We start from the raw sequence: 18,107 nt of genomic DNA on the forward strand, positions 1-18,107 counted from the left end.
AAGCTCAGGATCCGGATTCCTGGTGCCTGCCATGGCTGAGGGGGTGTTGATTCCCCTGAGACTGGGGTGGAGTGGAGCACACTACCATCAGTAATCCCCCACATACACCTCCAAACTAACACAAAATGACTTCCCACTAATTTTTTTTTAATTAATAATTTTATTTATTTATTTATTTTTGGAGAGAGGGGAAAGGAGAAAGAGAGGGAGAGAAACATCACTGTGTGGTTGCCTCTCACACACCCCCAACTGGGGACCTGACGTGCAACCTAGTCATGTGCCTTGACTGGGAATCGAACCAGCGACACTTGGCTCGCAGGCCGACTCTCAATCCACTGAGCCACAGCAGCCAGGGATTCCCACTAATTTTGAGTGGCTGAAGAACCCACTGACCTAGGTCACGGGCAACCTTGGATGTCAGTGCTAGAAAGGCACAGAGATGTCATTTCATATCTGAGAAGAGAGAGGCTCAGAGGGGGAGGTGAGTGACCAAGCCCCCCCCCCCCACTACCGCCATGTGTCAGGACAGAGTCAAGATAAACTAAGAGCTGCCCCCCAGGGAGGCTGGGAAGTCCCTGGCTCCTCAACAAGGCAGCCTCAGGCTGCATCTTTCCAGGATAAAGATAAAGGTAACCACTCTTCACTGATCAAGTCCTTCGCAGATTCTGGCTCCAGTCCTCACAACAACCCTGTGAGGTAGGTGTTAACATCCTGTGAGACTGGGGACAGGTTTCTCCCATTCATCTTATAAACACAAGCCAAAAATAAATAAATAAGCACACATACACAAGCCACCCCCTAATTCAGGAACCTTCACACACCCCAGGAAGCCAGTGTCTCCTGTGCCAATCGTACAGCCCCTCTTTGCCTTCTATCCCCAAGTTCAGAGTAGGTCAGGCCATATGGGCAACAGCTGGCCCAATCAGATCCGATTTCAGGATCTGAGTGCCCCAGGACACTATCAGGCTGAGAAGTGGCCCAGGAGCTGTGAGGTGGTTAGGGCCAGGACCCAAGATGACATTCCTGCTCCCCCTCCCAACTGTGACCAGGGTGTCTGTTTTGGCACACCTTCCTGGGCTGGAAGAATAAGCGAAGAGGAAACCAGGCAGGTCCGTACCTAGTTAGAAGTTTCCTCCCTCCAGGAAAGGGAAACATCTGGCTCGCAGCTGCAGTAACTACCACACAGATTGGGCCTTAGGTGCCCCCTGGCTCCCCATCTGAGGGGACACATAGAAGAGTGCAGGGTCCTTATGTTACCGGTAGTGTTGGCAGTGAAATTAGACTCAGTTCTTGAGTTGAGCAAAGAAAGATTTCAGAGCTAAGAATTCAAGTTGTAAGAGAAAGTTTATTTAGAAAGTTACAGAAGGACCCTTGGAGCTCAGGACAAGGCAGAGGTAACGCACCTAGCGGGGAGAAGGGGAAGGGAAAGGCACAGGCATACTGATTCTTCATCTTGAGGGGTTTTTCTTTTAATTTTTAAAATACATTTATTGAATTTAGAGAGAGAGGATGGGAGAGAGAGAAACATCTATGTGAAAGAAAAACATGAATTGGATCAAACCCACAACCTTGGTATGTGCCCTAACTGGGAATCGAGCTCCCAGCCTTCTAGTGTACAGGGTGATGCCCCAACCAACCGAGCCACTGGGCCAGGGCCATCTTGAGGGTTTTAAGGGCTGGGTGTTTTTAGGGAAGTTTAAGGGAGATCTTAGGGGAGGGTCTCATAGAATATTCACCGGCTTTATGCTGGTGTGCCAAAATGAGATGGATTCCCCTCACTTCATCTGTCTTTGGGTGTGGTTGGCACAATGGCACCAATTGGAGTTTCATTATCTGTCTCCTTGAGTAGGCTGATCTAAGCTATATACCCTCTGGTTGGGGAGAAGTGTAAACCATTTATTCTTAAGCATCCAGGGTGGGAGAAGGTAAGATTTTGTGATTTACTAGATGACTGTAAATGGCCTGGCCATTTAACTCTCTGTCTGTTTCCCTGTTCCACTTGTCCTGGCTTTCTAGACTGTCGTACTTACAACTCCCCAAACCCCATGGCCTCCTTAAATCAGATCACTGTTAGAGGCAGAGGAAGGGGACTTCTTTACAGATTCATAAAGCAAAGGCCAGACAGATGAGACATGTAGGCTCCCCTCCAGCACCCCTCACTGAGCTTCACTGCCTTTCCCTGAGACTGATGGTAAGGCAGCATTGGCTGAGGATTAGGCCCAAACCCATCCTGGACAGGAACGAAGGAATTGGGTTATACCATCTTTACTCTGGCTGAGGCCGCATCCTGGGGCTGGCTATAGTCAGATGGGGTGGGCAGGGGAAGACTCTCATTCCTGGAGTGGGCAAGGCTCCTCCACACCAAACATGGAGCTAAGGTCAGGAGAGGGATCTGGTTTATAACAGAGCCAAGGTACACAGAGTCCTGGCTGGACTTGGTGGACACTTGGCCCCACCATTTGCAGGCCCAGTCCATGTTCCAGTTGGCACCTGGCCAGGCAGTCAGTCTGAGGGGCCCTGGCATGCCTGACAGTCCTTCATGTCCTCAGAGTAGTTCTCGATCTGGATGGTAATGGTGTGGAAATGGAACTTCCCCTGTAGCCGGGCGCTGGCTGCCTTTAGCACAGCCTGGGCATCTGTGTTCTGAGCTGGAGGCCAAGAGAACAGACCAGGGAAGGCACCAGAAAAACATTTACTCACTCTTGGGCCCTTAGAAACAATCAGGAGCCCAACTCTCATGCTGTACCCACAGCAGAACAAAACAGATGACCATGAACATCAGGAAAGCCTAGATTCCAGTCCTGCACGAAGCAACCCCCCAGTTCCCATACCTGGCACAATCCTAAGAGCAAGAAAGGCACTGCTTTAAGGCTTTCCTCTGCTACTTAGTTGTAAAAGCCTGGGTAAGTCACTACCATCCCGCCACTCCTCCAACCTCCGTTTCTTCATCTTTAAATGGGATTGCGATGATCAAATGAAATAATGTGAGCTACGCACTCAGCATGGGGCCAGCTTCAAGGCAGGAGCACCGCAAGCATCTGGAATCACCTGGACCCGTCAGGGATGCCCAGGCCTCTGGCTGCCTCTCTCCCTCACCCCACCCGGAGGTGTCCCCACCACTCACCGATGGCGATGTGGACCGACAACACAGGCTGGGCCACAGTCAGCGCCCAGATATGCAGGCTGTGCAAGGCTTCCACCCCCTCCACCGACAGCAGCAGATCCCGAACAGCAGTGAAGTCCACGCCCTTGGGGGTCCCTGGGGACAGCAGGGTTGGGGCTGAGGGAAACCACTCCCTTCCACCCATACTGGTTCCTGCTCCTCCAATGTCATCTAGAAGAGCTCCTTGGTTGGATCTGCTGTTGCCCCTACCTCCCAAATGATCTCTATCATATTTATACACCCTGTGCTATTTTCTTCGTAGTACTTAACACTGTCTGAAACTATCTTGTTGGTTAGTTTCTTGTCTGTCTTCCCATCTAAAATGGAAACTCCATGAGAGCAGGACAGTCTGTTTTGTCTACCACCCTATCCTCCTCATTGCCTGGAACAGTGCCTAGCCCATAGTAGGTACTCAATAAAAGGAGGTTGACTTTACCCTGGCTGGTGTGGCTCAGTGGATTGAGTGCTGGCCTGTGAACTGAAGGGTCACCAGTTTGGTTCCCGGTCAGGGCACATGCCTTGGTTGTGGACCAGGTCCCAAGTTGGGGGCATGTGAGAGGCAACAGATTGATGTATCTCTTGCACATCGATGCTTTTCTCCATCCTTTCCCCTCTCTTTAAAAAAAGAGTTTGACTTTGTGGGGTTTTTTTTTGTTTGTTTGTTTTGTTTTGTTTTTTGGTAGTGGAAAAAAGGGAACCTGGACATTACTGCACCTGCACGGGGCATCATCATTACTGTTATCTGGGTCAGTCACATTCTTGGGGAGAAAGCTCTAACCTGCAGCTGGATATTCCTGCTGACCCAAAACTAGGATTCAGATTGACCCTGCCCACAGAGAGACCCCTGACCCAACATGTGGAGCACAAGAAAGCTGGATGAGTAGTGTGGTAACTCAGGCCATACCATTTGCTGCTACCTAGCACCCCTGAAAGCCCAGCCACATCCTCCTGAGGCAGCCAAGGCAGCCAAGAAGGCCAAGGCCTGAACTGGTTCAGATTCAGCAGCCTCGTACAACACTGACTGTTTTTTTTCTGAGCCTCAGTCTGTCCTCCTGTGCAATGGGAAGCATGATGCTACCACTTTCTCCGCCTGAGGCAAGGCAAATTGAGACTGAGGAAGTGTATGGGGAAGGGCTAGGGTGCCAGGTGCTATAGACCCAACCCAGAAACCGCCTGACTGTGCAAGGAGGACACGTCTCAACAGGGAGGGGGCACCCTTGGGCCCAGGGGGAAGGGAAGGCATGGTCCAGGGGACATTTCTAGGAATGGCTACACCTGAGGGCCCAGCTCCATGCCACGATCAGCCTAGGGCTCCAGGCTATGCCAGGCTCCAGACCCTGGCTCCCCACCAATGTGCTGGGATCCAACCCTCACCCCTGGAACTTCAGTTACAGCCGGAGAGCCAAGAACAAAAAGGGAACCCCAAGCCCAGTCACCTTCCATTAGCACCAGGATCACGTCTCTCAGGATGGTCAAGGTTGTCCCCAGGACCAGGATGGAGAAGAGGAAGGTGCAGATGGGGTCTACAAACTTGTACTCTGGCTGCAGGAAAAAGGGAAGGCAGAGCTGGGGTTCAACACCTCAGCTTCCTGACTCCCTCCCCTCTCAGCACCGTGTAGGGAAGAGGGGCTCTCTCTGAGTGTGGGTATGAGCCTTACCATGGCCCTGCCCCCCAGTTTATTCCATGCTCAGAAGGACAGGCATGACAGACCACAGTTCAGGATAAGGCATAGTCCCTTCCCAGCCCTCCTTGCCAAGGGGCTGAGACATGAGCAGGGCTGAATGGAATCTTAGATATCATCTCATCCATCACCCTCATTTTGTTTTATTCTTTCTTATAATGGGCTCGTGTTACTCATTTTTTCATTTGCTTTATTGACATTAGACTACGATGAGAAAATTTATGACTCTATGGCATGCCATTTAGGGTCAAGGACCTTTTTTTTTTTTCTTTTTGCAAGTGGCAATTATGGATTAGAATTATAAAGTGCAAACAGATGTAAAAGGGTTTTTTTTTAAACAAAATATTAACTGTTAGTCTATATGGTTAATATTTCTCCCAAAATTTTATCTTTATATGGGGTTTGAAATTGTGCAATTAAAATTCTTAATTTGGCCCTGGCTAGTGTGGCTCAGTGGACTGAATGCCAGACTGCAAACCAAAGGGTCGCCGGTTTGCTTCCCAGTCAGGGCACATGCCTCAGTTGTGGGCCAGGTCCTCAGTTGGGGGCACATGAGAGGCAACCACACATGGCTGTTTCTCTCCATCTCTTTCTCCCTCCCTCCTCCTTTCTAAAAATAAATAAAATCTTTAAGAATTCTTAATTTGTTTCTTGATTAACAATGTCCTGGAAATTATAAATTTTCTAATAAAATGAATTGTATATATTTGTGTTTTTAGAGTATATAAATGACATGCTATAACTTTTTTCTATATGTATTTAATACTGTTACAAGTGATAGCATCAATAATTGGTGTGAAAATTCAACTCCTCTTTTTCAGATCCTTGTGGTCATTGTACCACTGTTGATTGATGAAGATTATTATACTAGAATGTAGAGCCAAGAGATTATTTCTATTTTATATTTTTAGAAAGGAAAGTTTTCTATCTGTTGATGGGATTATTTGATTATATAAAGAAATGGTTGAAGGTTAATGTTACTAACTGTCCTTTTTACTTAACCTTTTAGGCTGCTAGTCTGGCTACTATGATCTCTACCATGAGACCTGATATAGATAAGATGGATGAGTATGTTCGTAACACAACCACCAGACCTTTTGCTGTTGAAGTTTCTGCCCTGGGCATTCCTTCATTATTGCCATTCTTGAAAGCTGTTTGCAAAAGCAAGAAGTCCTGGCAAGCAAGACTTGTATTAAGATTGTACAGCAGATAGCTATTCTTATGGGCTATGCCATCTTGCCATATCTGAGAAGTTTAGTTGAAATCATTGAACACTGTACGTTTTACATCCATCACCCCCATTTTATAAGCAGATAAATTGAAGCTCAGTTACAGCAAGGGACCCACTCTACATCACACAGCTAGCCAGGCTTCAAACCCAACGTCCAGCTCTTTCCAAGGTACTGTGCTGCCTCTATGTGATGGGCAATGCCCAGTCTTTGGCAGCACATAGTGCTGGATTTGAATCTGATGCCACAACTTACTAGCTGTGCAATGCTGTGCAAGTCACTGAACCTCTCTGAGCTTTGGAAAACACCACGACATAGCCTTCGGGGTTGTTGTGAGGATCAGAAATTGGGTAAATGTTTCTTCCCTCTCCCCACCCTTCTGCCAAGAGCTGGGAGGGGGATAGAATCTGGAGAGAGTCCTGTGTTGAGAGGAGCCCCCAGATGACTTGCACCTTGCCCACTCCCCAGCCCACCCCCCTTGTCCCCAGCTCTGACCTTAAAGTATAAAATATAGGCCGCCACCAGGACGCCCAAGCTCTGCAGCAAGTCTCCTATCACATGGATAAAGGCAGCTCGGACACTGGGGTTCTCCTGCTGCTGGCTGGTGTCATGGCTATGTCCGTGGCCGTGGCTGTGCCTGTAGCCAGACTGGTGAAGAGTCAACCCCATTCTACAGAAGTGGAGACAAAGCCAAGGGGCTCACTGAGGCAGCAGGTAAGGGCTTCAAATCAGCCAGGTAGAGGCCACTCATTAGGGCTGCCTCCCTGTAGGGCAAAAATTCCAAGCCCCCAGAATGCATGATTCCTTTCACTATATGAGGAGCCTGACCCATGGGACCTCGGTTCAGAATGCTACAGGAGAAAGGGTTCAACTCCAATGCCAGGCCAAATCTGGGCACAAAGATGCCCCAGTGTCAAATCTCAGAGCAGGAGGGCACCATGGAGGTCATCAGTTCCCCTCCCATGTCACAGATGGGGAAGCTAACTCTTAGAGAGGGAAGTGGCTTGCCCTAGGCCACTAAGCAAGGGAGGCAGAACCCAAATAAGACAGATGCTCTACACACCCTGCCTCTCACTGAGACCAGTTTCAGTCATATCAGCTTGAAAAACAACTTGGATTCTTCCCCTAGGGACATCTGCTCCTGCAAGGACTGTACTAACCCCTCCCCATTTCAGGTATGAAGCCTCCCAGGTTATTCGCCAACACATACGGGGTTGGGGGGAGGTAGGGGATGGAATTGATGCTGCCACAGATTTCCACTTGCTGACGGACTTGACCCAGGCCTAAGGTAGAACCCAGGTGTTGCAGGTGCCAGAGCTCAGACAGTTAGGGAAATTCTGTTCCTGTAGCCTATACGGGAGTGTGGCCTTTCCGGCTTCCACCAGAAGGCACATTGGTTTGCACTTGAGAAACGGGAGGACTTACATGATGTTCACAGCCACAGCGCAGCCCGCCGTTATCAGCATGGTCCTTCCCTCAATCTCATAGTCCCCAGAGATCAGCCGCTCTACTGCCAGGTACACCAGTACCCCAGTCATGACCCAGATGGACAGCACAGAGAGCAGGGCTCCCAGGATCTCTGAGGAAGAACCAACCCAACACCAGTCTCCGCATGCAGCCCTAAGGCTGAGGAGGCCTCCCCCTCCCTCTAGGAACTCCATCTCCCAAATCAGGGCCTGGTTCTGATTGGTCTCTGCTGAAAATATGGCTGCACCTTACCCCACCACTTACACATCTGACAATGTCAGAGCTAGAAGAAACTTCAGAAGTCATTTGGGTCAAGCCTTTTGGTTTTACATGTAATGAAAATGACTTTTTAAAATATATACTGCCCCAGCTGGTGTGGCTCAGTGGACTGAGTGCTGGCCTGCGAACCAGAGGGTTGCTGGTTCAATTCCCAGTCAGGGCACATGCCTGGGTTGCAGGCTGGGTCCCCAGTTGGGGGCGTGGAAGAGGCAACTGATCTGTGTTTCTCTCACACATCAATGTTTCTCTCCCTCTCTTTCTCCTTTCCTTTCCCTCTACTTAAAAATAAATAAATAAGTAAATAAATACCTATTGCTCAGCTGGCAAACTGAGGCTTCTGAGGAGGGGAGGCTGGGCCATCTCCCACCAAGAGGAAAATGATAACGCAGCCAGGAGATGAACTAGAGACGGTTTAAAGCATGTATCTTCCAGAAGGCTGTACTGACCTTTCCGGCCCCCCAGAGCTGATCCATGGAGTCATGGAGCTAATGTTATAGTCATTCGTCCTTGAAGTTTGCCCACTTCATTTCATAGTAAGGTGAATTCTCCTTTCCCAGAGGAGGGGAGCCAACTTTGACATTATATTTCCTCACAAAAGTCACCTTCCTGGCTTCACTCAGGGGATCCACTCATTACAGCCACCTAAGAACCCATGTCTTGACCTGCCCCTCTTCCAACCCCACTCCCATCCAGACCAAGACCCTCACCAGCTCGCTGCCAGCCGAAGTTCATGGTCTTGGTGGCTGGCCGGGAGGACATCCAGAGAGAGAAGAGGCTGATGAGCATGCTGGCAAAGTCAGTGAGTAGATGGGCTGCATCAGTCATGATCGCCAAGCTACGTGCTAGGTACCCACCTGTAGGGGCAGTGATGGGGATGGAGGGTTGTCATCAGCTCTCCAAGGAGCCAACTTCCCAGACTGTGTGGTGTAGCAGGGAAGTCATGAGCTCTAGAAAAAGACACCAGACCAGGACCTCTCCACCCATTCACAGTATAACCACGGGCAAGTATTTTCTCTGCGCCTCAGTTTCTACTGTCTGTGAATCAGGACTAACAACATCTACTTAGAGGGTGTATGTGAAAAATCAAGTTCAGATAGGGCCTAGAAAGCATGATAGGCATTTAGTAAATGCTCTTTTCTTCTAGGCATACAGGCATTCCCTTACCTACTAGTTGTGTGTGATCTTGGACAAATTATTTAACCTAAATGTAACTCAGTTTCAACATCTGTAAAATCAGGACAAGGTTGTTTTGAGGATTGCCTGACTCAACAAAGTATAGGGAATATAGTCAATAACATTGTAATAACTATGTACGGTGTCAGATGGGTATTAGACTTATTGGGGTGATCACTTGGTAACATATAAATGTCTAATCACTATTTTGTACACCTGAAACTAATATAATATTTGTATGTCAAGGTAATTGAAAAATGAAGTTTTTAAATAAAAAATTGTTTAAAGAGCATAATGAATGTTCAATCTTAACCACTATGACTCTCAAACGGGTCTGAACTGTGTGGGACCACTCATATGCAAATTTCCTTCAATAGACACAATTATCCCTTCATGTCACGGGTTTCCCACCTGCTGATTCAATCAATCTCATGGAAAACAGTACTTTCCCATTCACAGGCCTGGTTTTCCAACCTCAGATTTCCAGTCATGGTCGGTTGAATCCATGGATGAGAAGGGCTGACTGTAGTTAAGTTTTGGGGGAGTCAAAAGTTACACATGCATATTCAGCTGTGTAGGTCAGTGCCCCTAACCTCCCCCCTTCCCATTGTTTAAGTGTCAACTGTGTTAATATTGCTGGAATATTCAGGAGAAAAGCCTTTTGGATCATCCAAACTATCCATGTGCCAATTTCATTTAATTAGCACAAAAAGCCTTACCAATGATTTCTCCAATCATGAACACCAGGCAGATGGCAGAGGCCACATAGAGCTGGCGACAGGCCCGCTCCTTCTTGGGGTCACAGTGACTGCCAGGACCCTTCTGGGCATGACAGTAATGGTTGCTCTCCATGGCCAGCTCAATGGATGGCAACTCCGAGTCAGGTGGGGACACAGAAATCCAGCCAGCCCCATCCTGCCACAGAGATCCAGTGTAACATCTGGCCAGAAAGGAAGGGAAAGAAGGAGACTCAGCTCTGAATTGGCGACAAGGAGGGCTGACTCCAGTCCTGTCTCTCCGTGGGGCCCTGGTGTTACCATGTGTACACTTAGAAGAATAGCTAAAGACACTCAAAACTCCATGGTCCCTAACGAATGGCCAGAAGCCCATATTTGCCAGTGGGTGCTTAGGGAATGACCAGTCTCCAGGAGTCTAAGGGCCTTGGTCTGGAATGTTTACTCCTCCCCCTTCCCTCCCAGGCCCTGAAGGAGGCAAAGACCTTGGGAACTGGCCAAGGGGCAGATCGGTCCAGCGGAGCGCAGAGAAGGATCTGAACACTGGCAGAAAGGCAAACCCCTATCTCGTGCACCTGGGGCCAGAAGGCCTTCCTGGGAGAGGCTGCCGGGGAGAGGGGGGTGGGGCAGGGGGCAAAGTTCCCCACTGTGGGCGGGGCTCTAGGCATCGCACTCCCGACCAGCGGACAGGCGCCAGGATCTGTGTTCAGCCGGGAAAGAGGGATGTTCTCTGTTCTAACCTGGATTTTCCCTCTCCTTTACCTCACCCTACCCCTTCCGTGTGGTCCTAGTTCTAGCCGCTGCCCAAATCATCCCAGGAGAGCGAACAAGGAGGTCCCTCTGATGGCCACTCTTCCATCCCTCCCCAGGCTCTCGCCTTACCGGGCTCCAGGCTTGGCGTCCAACAGATGCTGCTTATCCGTGGCCTTCATGCAGCCCCGCGTGCCCGGCTCTGGGTCAGGAAGCCGCGCGCGGTTGCCCCGCGGAGTGAGCCCAGCAAGTTGCACACCAGATGCTCGCTGCACGCACTCACCTGCGGGGAAGTACTGCGTGCCTCTCTCTTCGCCACTCGTGCGCCCCTAGCACACGCGATCCTTTGTGCGGTGTCCCCTACCCGAGCCTCACTGGGGCCACGGTGGGACAGTCCTGCTGCCGCGTCGCTCCAGCCTCGACTCCGCGCGCCTAGCGCTTCATCTGGCCCTCGCCACCCCGTGTGAAGTGACCTGGCACGCGTCGTGTGCAAAAGCCCGCGGGGAAGGGGGAGGAGGTGGCCGGCTGCAAAGGATGCCCGGGAGCTGTCCGGGAGCACCCATCCCCTGTGTCCCTGGAGCTGGGGGAACCCACCTGGCTTGCGATGAAAGACGTAACCGCCTCTCTTAAGTTAGGATTGGGCGACGGCTGCGCGCGCTCTTCCCCGCTTGGGGCTGGCAGCATCACACAGAGAAGTTCTTGGATCTTGGTTTGCAGCTCACTTTGGATCCCCGGAGGGCAGGAATGTGGCTCCTCAGGCTACGGTGTGTCTTCCACTGGACCTGGAGACTCCTGAGAGTTCGGTAGGTGTCCACCTTCAGGCTGCAGCCACCAAAAGTTGGCTGTGCTCCGCTCAGACTAGGACAGGGGTCCTGGAGGCGGGGATTGCCTCCCCTCAGGCTGGGGCAGTGGCCCTCTTTAGGATCGGTTGGGACTGCCCGACCCATCCTGGCCACGGAAGCAGCGCTAGTTCCTTGCCTGTGCGCTGCTCGGAATAGAATCTGGAGCGGCCGGCTTTATCCTCATCTCCGACCCCTGGGCGGTGTCGTTAACATTAGTCAGTCTCAGTCTAGGCAGAGCTGACACCGTCACCACTATCCCTCCTGCCCTGACCGCAGCAGCTCACAGGAGTCCCAGGAGGTGCCATGCATGGTGTTCTGCCTCTCCCTTTCTGGCCTCAAACTCCTTAAGTCTTCTATGGGAAGATACTTTAGAAACTTGAGAAAATAAAACTATAAAGAAAAGCAAGTGTATGACCATTAAAAAAAAAAAGAGTTCAGGGAACTGGCAATGTTCTTGACTTGCACGGTAGCAACACAGGATTCCATTTTACAACAGTTTATTAAACTCCATAACTAGTTTTGTACACTTGTGTCTGTAATGTATCACACAATTTTTAAAGAACTTAAAAAAATACTTCAGAACTTGAGAAGGGACTAGAAATGAAAGCAAAATCTGATTCCCTGAAATTCGAAGTTAGGGACTGAGCTAAGTTAGCCTTAGGAAAACTCTCAGAAGTGAGCCAAGATGTGAGGGTTTAAAGTCTCCGCACAACCCTGACTGGTGTGGTTCAGTTGGTTGGGCATCGTCCTGCAAAGTGAATGGTCACAGGTTTGATTCCCAGTCAGGGCTTATGCCTGAGTTGCAATGTTTCTCCCCCTCTCTTTCTCTCTTCTCTCTAAAAATAAATAAGTAAAATCTTTTTTAAAATATACAACGATAACATCCAAACCGATAAGAATTTTTATGACTTTATTGGAGCCAAACTGAGTACAATTGCCAGGAAGCAAAACCTCAACAGATTGAGAAAATGCTCCAGAGAATTGCAATTTTGCACCCTATTTTATACATTGAAAACAAAGGAGGCAGAAAGAGGGTTACATGAAATTCATTGGTGATAGATTTGGGAGGTGGGAGAAAGCAAAGTGAGGAAGTGTCTGGGATTGGATAACAAGAAAAATACTTCTTTTACATTGGTGGGTATAAAAGAGTTAATAACATTTATAGCATTGTGCCCTGAGGTACAGGGAACTGGTAACGTGGCAGTGGCGAATGTAGCTCAGCCCTGGTTCGGAAAACCAACAGGTGCGAGGTGGCACACAGGAGCCAGGCCAGCAGATCAGCATGGGAATCAGGCCTGTATTGTATCTATACTGCTTAAAGGCTTGCTCTTGACAACAGATGTTTAATGTATAACTTTAAAGTAACTTCTCAGGGTCTATTCTGAACTGTTTTAAGGACAGGATGTAGCCAGATCTCCCATCCTTATTGTTTTCTTGCATGCTCAACATTCTTTTCTTTATTATCTGTAAACAACAACCATCTAAAGCAGTGGTTCTCAACCTTCCTGATGCTGCGACCCTTTAATACAGTTCCTCATGTCGTGGTGACCCCCAACCATAACTAAAGCATAGTGATTAATCACAAAAACAATATGTAATTATATATGTGTTTTCCGATGGTCTTAGGTGACCCCCGTGAAAGGGTCGTTCGACCCCCAAAGGGGTAGCAACCCACAGATTGAGAACTGCTGATCTAAAGCAACCTTAGCAAAGAGATTTGTAACTTTGTTTGATGTGATCCGCTGGGGGAAAATAAGAATAAAAGCCTATTCAGGCAAGGGTCATGGCGCTCTCACTGATTTAGAGAGTGGCTGTTCTGTCCCTTTTCTCTACCGGATTAGTGCAGTCCCTGTGATTTTGTTCATCGCATCCACAACACCGTGGACACCACTGGTTGGAGTCTGCGACATTGAGTGGTCTGGAAAAAGGGATTACTCAGGCATTCCAAAGGTTTGTCATCTTAGATGCAAAAAGACTATAGGCAGGCTCAGTTAAGGTAAAGGCTGACCTTTGTCAAGGAAGATACCAGCAGGATGTAATTACCTGCCATGACTTTTGGTTAAGAAGTTTTAATTTCAGACCATCCTGTGTAGTTGCTTTCAGTCCCTGAGTTTGTAAGACACACCATGCAGGCCTCCCCTGAATTGATTAGGTTTAGTATGTGGCCCCTTTTTTGTCCAAAAGCACTTTCATAAAGTGAGTTTGAAGCCCTGGCAAGGTAGCTTAGCTGGTTAGAGCGTTGTCTGATACACCAAGTTTGCAGGTTTCATTCCCAGTCAGGGCACGTAAATAAGTGGAACAACAAATCAATGTTTCTCTCTCTGTCTTTCTTTCTCTTTCTCTCTCTCTCTCAATCTCTCAATTAAAAACAAAACAAAACAAAACAAAAAACTGGAGGTCGGCCTGTATTGCTATGAACTTCCCTCTCAGGACTGCCTTCACTGTGTCCCATAGGTTTTGGGCTGTTGTGTGTTCATTTTCATTTGTTTTCAGACACTTTTTGACTTCTTCCTTGATCTGATTGTTAACCCATTCACTGTTTAACTGCATGTTATTCAGTATCCATGAATTTGAATGTTTTTGAGTTTTTTCCTTGAGGTTGGTTTCTAGTTTCAATCCATTGTGATCTGAGATGTTTGATATGATTTCAATCTTCTTGACTTTGTTGAGGCTTGTTTTGTGTCCTACCATGTGGTCTATCTTTGAAAATGTTCCATATGCATTTGAAAAGAATGTATGTTTTGCTTCTTTGGGGTGAAAGTGTTTGTATATATTAAGTCCATTTGATCTAGAGTGTTGTTCAGTGCCACAATATCCTGGGTGTTTCTTTGCTTGGAAGATCTGTCCACTGTTGACAATGGGGTGTTAAAGTCCCCTACTATGAATGTGTTGCTGTCGATATCCTTCTTGAAGTTCTTCAAGATTTTCCTTATATATTTGGGTGCTCCTATGTTGGGTGCATATATGTTTACAGGGGTTATATCTCCTTGATGGATTATCCCTTAAGTATTATGAAATGTCCTTCTTTGTCTCTTGTTATGGCCTTTGTTGTGAAATCTGTTTTGTCAGATATAAATATTGCTATCCCAGTATATTTTCCTTTCCATTTGCATGAAATTGTTTTTTCTATCCTTTCACTTTCAGTCTGTGTAGATCTTTAGTTCTGAGGTGGGTCCCTTGTAGACAGCATATATGTGGGTCATGCTTTCTGATCCATTCAGCTATCCTATGTCTTTTGATTGGTGCATTTAATCCATTTACATTTAAGGTTATTATTGATAGGTACGTATTGTCATTTTTCCCCTTTGTACCTGTGTTCCTCTCTGTCTCTCTCTGTTTCTTCATCTTCTTAAAGCAGTCTCTTTAGCATTTTTTGCAATGCTGGTTTGGTGGAGATGTATTCTTTTAGTCTTCCTTTGTCTGGGAAAATCCTTATTTCACTTTCCATTTTGAATGAGAGCCTTGCTGAGTAAAGTAGTCTTTGTTGTAGGCCTTTGTTTTTCATTGCTTGGAATATTTTTTGCCATTCCCTCTGGCATGTAGTGTTTCTGCTGAGAAATTTGCTGATAGCCTTATTGCGGCTCCTTTTTATGTTATTAGCTCTTTCTGTCTTGCTGCTTTTAGGATTCTCTCTTTGTCTTTGAGTTTTGCCGTTTTAATTATGATGTATCTTGGAGTGGGCCTTTTGGGTTCATCTCCATTGGGACCCTTTGTGCTTCCTGAACTTACATGACTTTTTCTCTTATCAAGTTAGGGAAGTTTTATGTCATAATTTTTTCAAACAGTCTTTCTATCCCTTGCTCCTCTTCATCTCCTTCTGGTATTCCTCTGATATGGATATTATTACATTCATGGTGTCCTGCAGCTCTCTAAAAACCTCTTCATTCTTTTTCAGTCTTTTTCCATTTTGTTGCACTTGTCTGGGAATTTTTTTCTACATTGTCCTCCAGCTCACTGACCCGATCTTCTGCTTCATCTAGCCTCCTTTTGATTCCTTCTACCATCTTCTTCAATTCAGAAATTGTATCTTCATTTCCTCCTGGCTCTTATTGATAGTTTCTATGTCCTTTTTAATGCTGATGTAGTTTGCAGTAAGTTCCTTGTAGCTTCCCTGGAATTCTTAATAGTTCCCCTGGAGTTCTTTGTAGTTTTCTTTGAACTCACTGAGCTCATTGAGCTTCCCTATAATCATTATTTTGAATTCCATGTCTGATTGTTTGCTTACCCCTGTTTCATTTAGCACTCTCTCTGGAGATACTTCCTTTCATTTCGATTGGAGGTTGTTTTTCTTTGTCTCTCCATTTTTGTGACTGTTGTTTGTTTCTGCTTCTTAGATTGATCTGCTTTGACTTCCTGTCTTCATGTTGTGACCTTCTGTGGTAGGAGACCTGTGGGATTCAGTGGTGCAGTCTCCTTGATCTCCTGATCTTGATACTCTTGGGGTACACCTTATGCTGCTTATTTGGGCAGTCTGGTTGTACTTGGGTTTTGGTTGTTGTTGGTGGCCTTTGGTGGGTCCTTTGCTCCGGCTAGCTGACTGAGAGTCACTCCTCCCACGAGGTCTAGTATACTGTTATAGTACTTCCTTTATTTCCTGGATCTGCCCCTGGTGACATCATGTCCCAGTCTGGGACTAGGCAGCCTGTTCGAGACTACCAGAGATCTACTACCTTTGTTTGTCTCATTTAGTTGTTAATCTATTCAATCTGTGACCAGTCATCAGGCTTAAAGCACCTAGGGCAGGGCTATTGCTTCTCCTCAGGCTGATGCCATTTGTAGGGGAGTGGTCTGTCTGTAGTATGGGGGAATGAGTCAGCACTGGGACCTGGTCAGCTGCTCCCTCAGTTCTCTCCTCAAAGCCACTGCCCCAAACTCTCCTTAAGCATCTCTAGTCCACTCTGCCCTCCCTCTACTGAAGCCTAGGGTAAGTGGATGCCAATGTATTTTCGTACATGGTCCCTTTAAGAGCTCTTTGTCTCCAGCCATTTCTCTCAAGCCAGCAGAAAACCCCATGGCTTTTTGCTTTTCACAGCTGTATGCTATTTTACTCTCCACTCTGTTGCTGTAGGCTGGGAACCCAGCTAGGGGTTTAGACACCACCCTTCTCAGGGGGAACCCTCAGCTATTGAGATGTTTCTCTGTCCCTTCAGCTGCCACCTATGGGAGCCCAACCAGCCCTCTTGCATCTCCGCACTTTCTACCAGTCACGTTGCGATGAAGCTGCCTTTCCTGTCTGCCCATGGTTATAAGGTTTCTCTCCAACTAGTGTTTAGTTGGTTATTCTGGATGACTTCTCCACAATTAAGTTGTAATTCCAGGGACTTCCAGCCAAGATGGAGGTGAAGACAGACACACTATGTCTCTCTCCACAACTAAGAAGGAATACAACTACCTCAAAACTAGAAACAACCAGAAGTTCCAGAAAATCAAACTGCATGGAAGTCCAACAAACAAAGATATAAAGAAGAAATACTCATCCAGACAGGTAGGAGGGGCGGAGCCGGGGTGGAAAGGATGCGGTGTGGTGGTGGCAGCAGCGGCGGCAGTGGCAGGCTGGCAGAAGGCACAGTTACACTTTTTAAAAAATCAGGAGAGACACCTGGGGAGCATTCGCAGCTCCTCACCAGACTGCAAAGCTCACTGTCCTGCAACAGGGAAAATCAAGCCTCATTGCTTCTGACTGTGCAAACCAGTGGGGGTTGGGGCAGAGACAGAAACTGCCAGTCTCTCAGCAGAATCCACTTGTTTAAAGGGCCCCCACGGTCCTAGAACATCCACTCTGGGAACAACAGCCAGGACAACAGCTAGAGAGGCACCAGTCCCATACAGAAGTGGGAGAAGTGCCTGGAAAGGGGGCAAGTGCTGGGCAAGTGGCTAAGTTAAATGAAGGAAAATTCACACAAAACCAGTCGTGAAGGGAAGAAAACCAGGGTTCAAATCAATGATTTAGAACATAAGGAAGAAAAAAAGTCAACCAGTACAGAATGAAGAAACAAGAATTGAAAAAAATGAGGAGAGGCTTAGGAACCTCTGGGACAACTTTAAACATGCCAATATCTGAATCATAGGGGTGCCAGAAGGAGAAAAGGAAGAGCAAGAAATTGAAAACTTATGTGAAAAAATAATGGAGGAAACTTCCCAAATTTGGCGAAGGAAATAAGACATACAAGTCCAGGAAGCATGGAGAGTCCCAGGCGAGCTGGACCCAGAGGGAACCACACCAAGACACATCATGATTAAAAAGATAAAGGTGAAAGATAAAGAGAGAATCCTGAAACCAGCAAGAGAGAAGCAGAGAGTTACCAACAAAGGGGTGCCTTTAAGACTATCAGCTGATTTCTCAAAAGACACTTTGTAGGCAAGAAGGGACTGGCAAGCAGTATTCAATGTGATGAAAAGCAAGGACATACAACCAAGATGACTCTATCCAGCAAAGCTATCATTTAGAATGGAAGGGCAGATAAAGTGCTTCCCAGGCAAGATAAAGCTAAAGGAGTTCATCATCACCAAGCCATTATTATATGAAATGTCAAAGGAACTTAGTTAAGAAAAAGAAGATCAAAACTATGAACACTAAAATGATAACAAACTCACAATTATCAACAACTGAATCTGAAAATAAAAACAAAATCCAAGTAAGCAAACCAGAATAGGAACAGAATCATAGGTATGGGGATCATTTGGAGGGTTATCAGCTGGGAGGGGGAAGGGGGAGAAATGGGGAAATGGTGCAGGGATTAAGAAGCATAATTGGTTGGTACAAAATAGGGGGAAGTTAAGAATAATAT

The 18,107-nt window shown here is 47.2% G+C and overlaps 1 protein-coding gene across 1 annotated transcript; it reads right to left on the reverse strand.

The window, feature by feature from the left end:
- Window positions 1–1,325: 1,325 nt before the first annotated feature.
- Window positions 1,326–11,313, reverse strand: SLC30A2 (solute carrier family 30 member 2). Its single transcript, XM_090271500.1, has 9 exons — window positions 11,072–11,313; window positions 10,610–10,760; window positions 9,713–9,933; window positions 8,528–8,674; window positions 7,500–7,653; window positions 6,570–6,744; window positions 4,600–4,705; window positions 3,125–3,259; window positions 1,326–2,648 (listed from the first exon to the last, which is right to left on the reverse strand). Exons 2-9 carry the CDS (start codon window positions 10,657–10,659, stop codon window positions 2,503–2,505), a joined length of 1,134 nt encoding a protein of 377 aa, XP_090127626.1. The 5' UTR covers window positions 10,660–10,760; window positions 11,072–11,313; the 3' UTR covers window positions 1,326–2,502.
- Between the last annotated feature and the right edge of the window lie 6,794 nt (window positions 11,314–18,107).

This window comes from Furipterus horrens, unplaced genomic scaffold, assembly GCF_987537825.1.
Source record: "Furipterus horrens unplaced genomic scaffold, mFurHor1.1.pri manual_scaffold_3, whole genome shotgun sequence".
In the NCBI taxonomy this organism is placed as follows: domain Eukaryota; kingdom Metazoa; phylum Chordata; class Mammalia; order Chiroptera; family Furipteridae; genus Furipterus; species Furipterus horrens.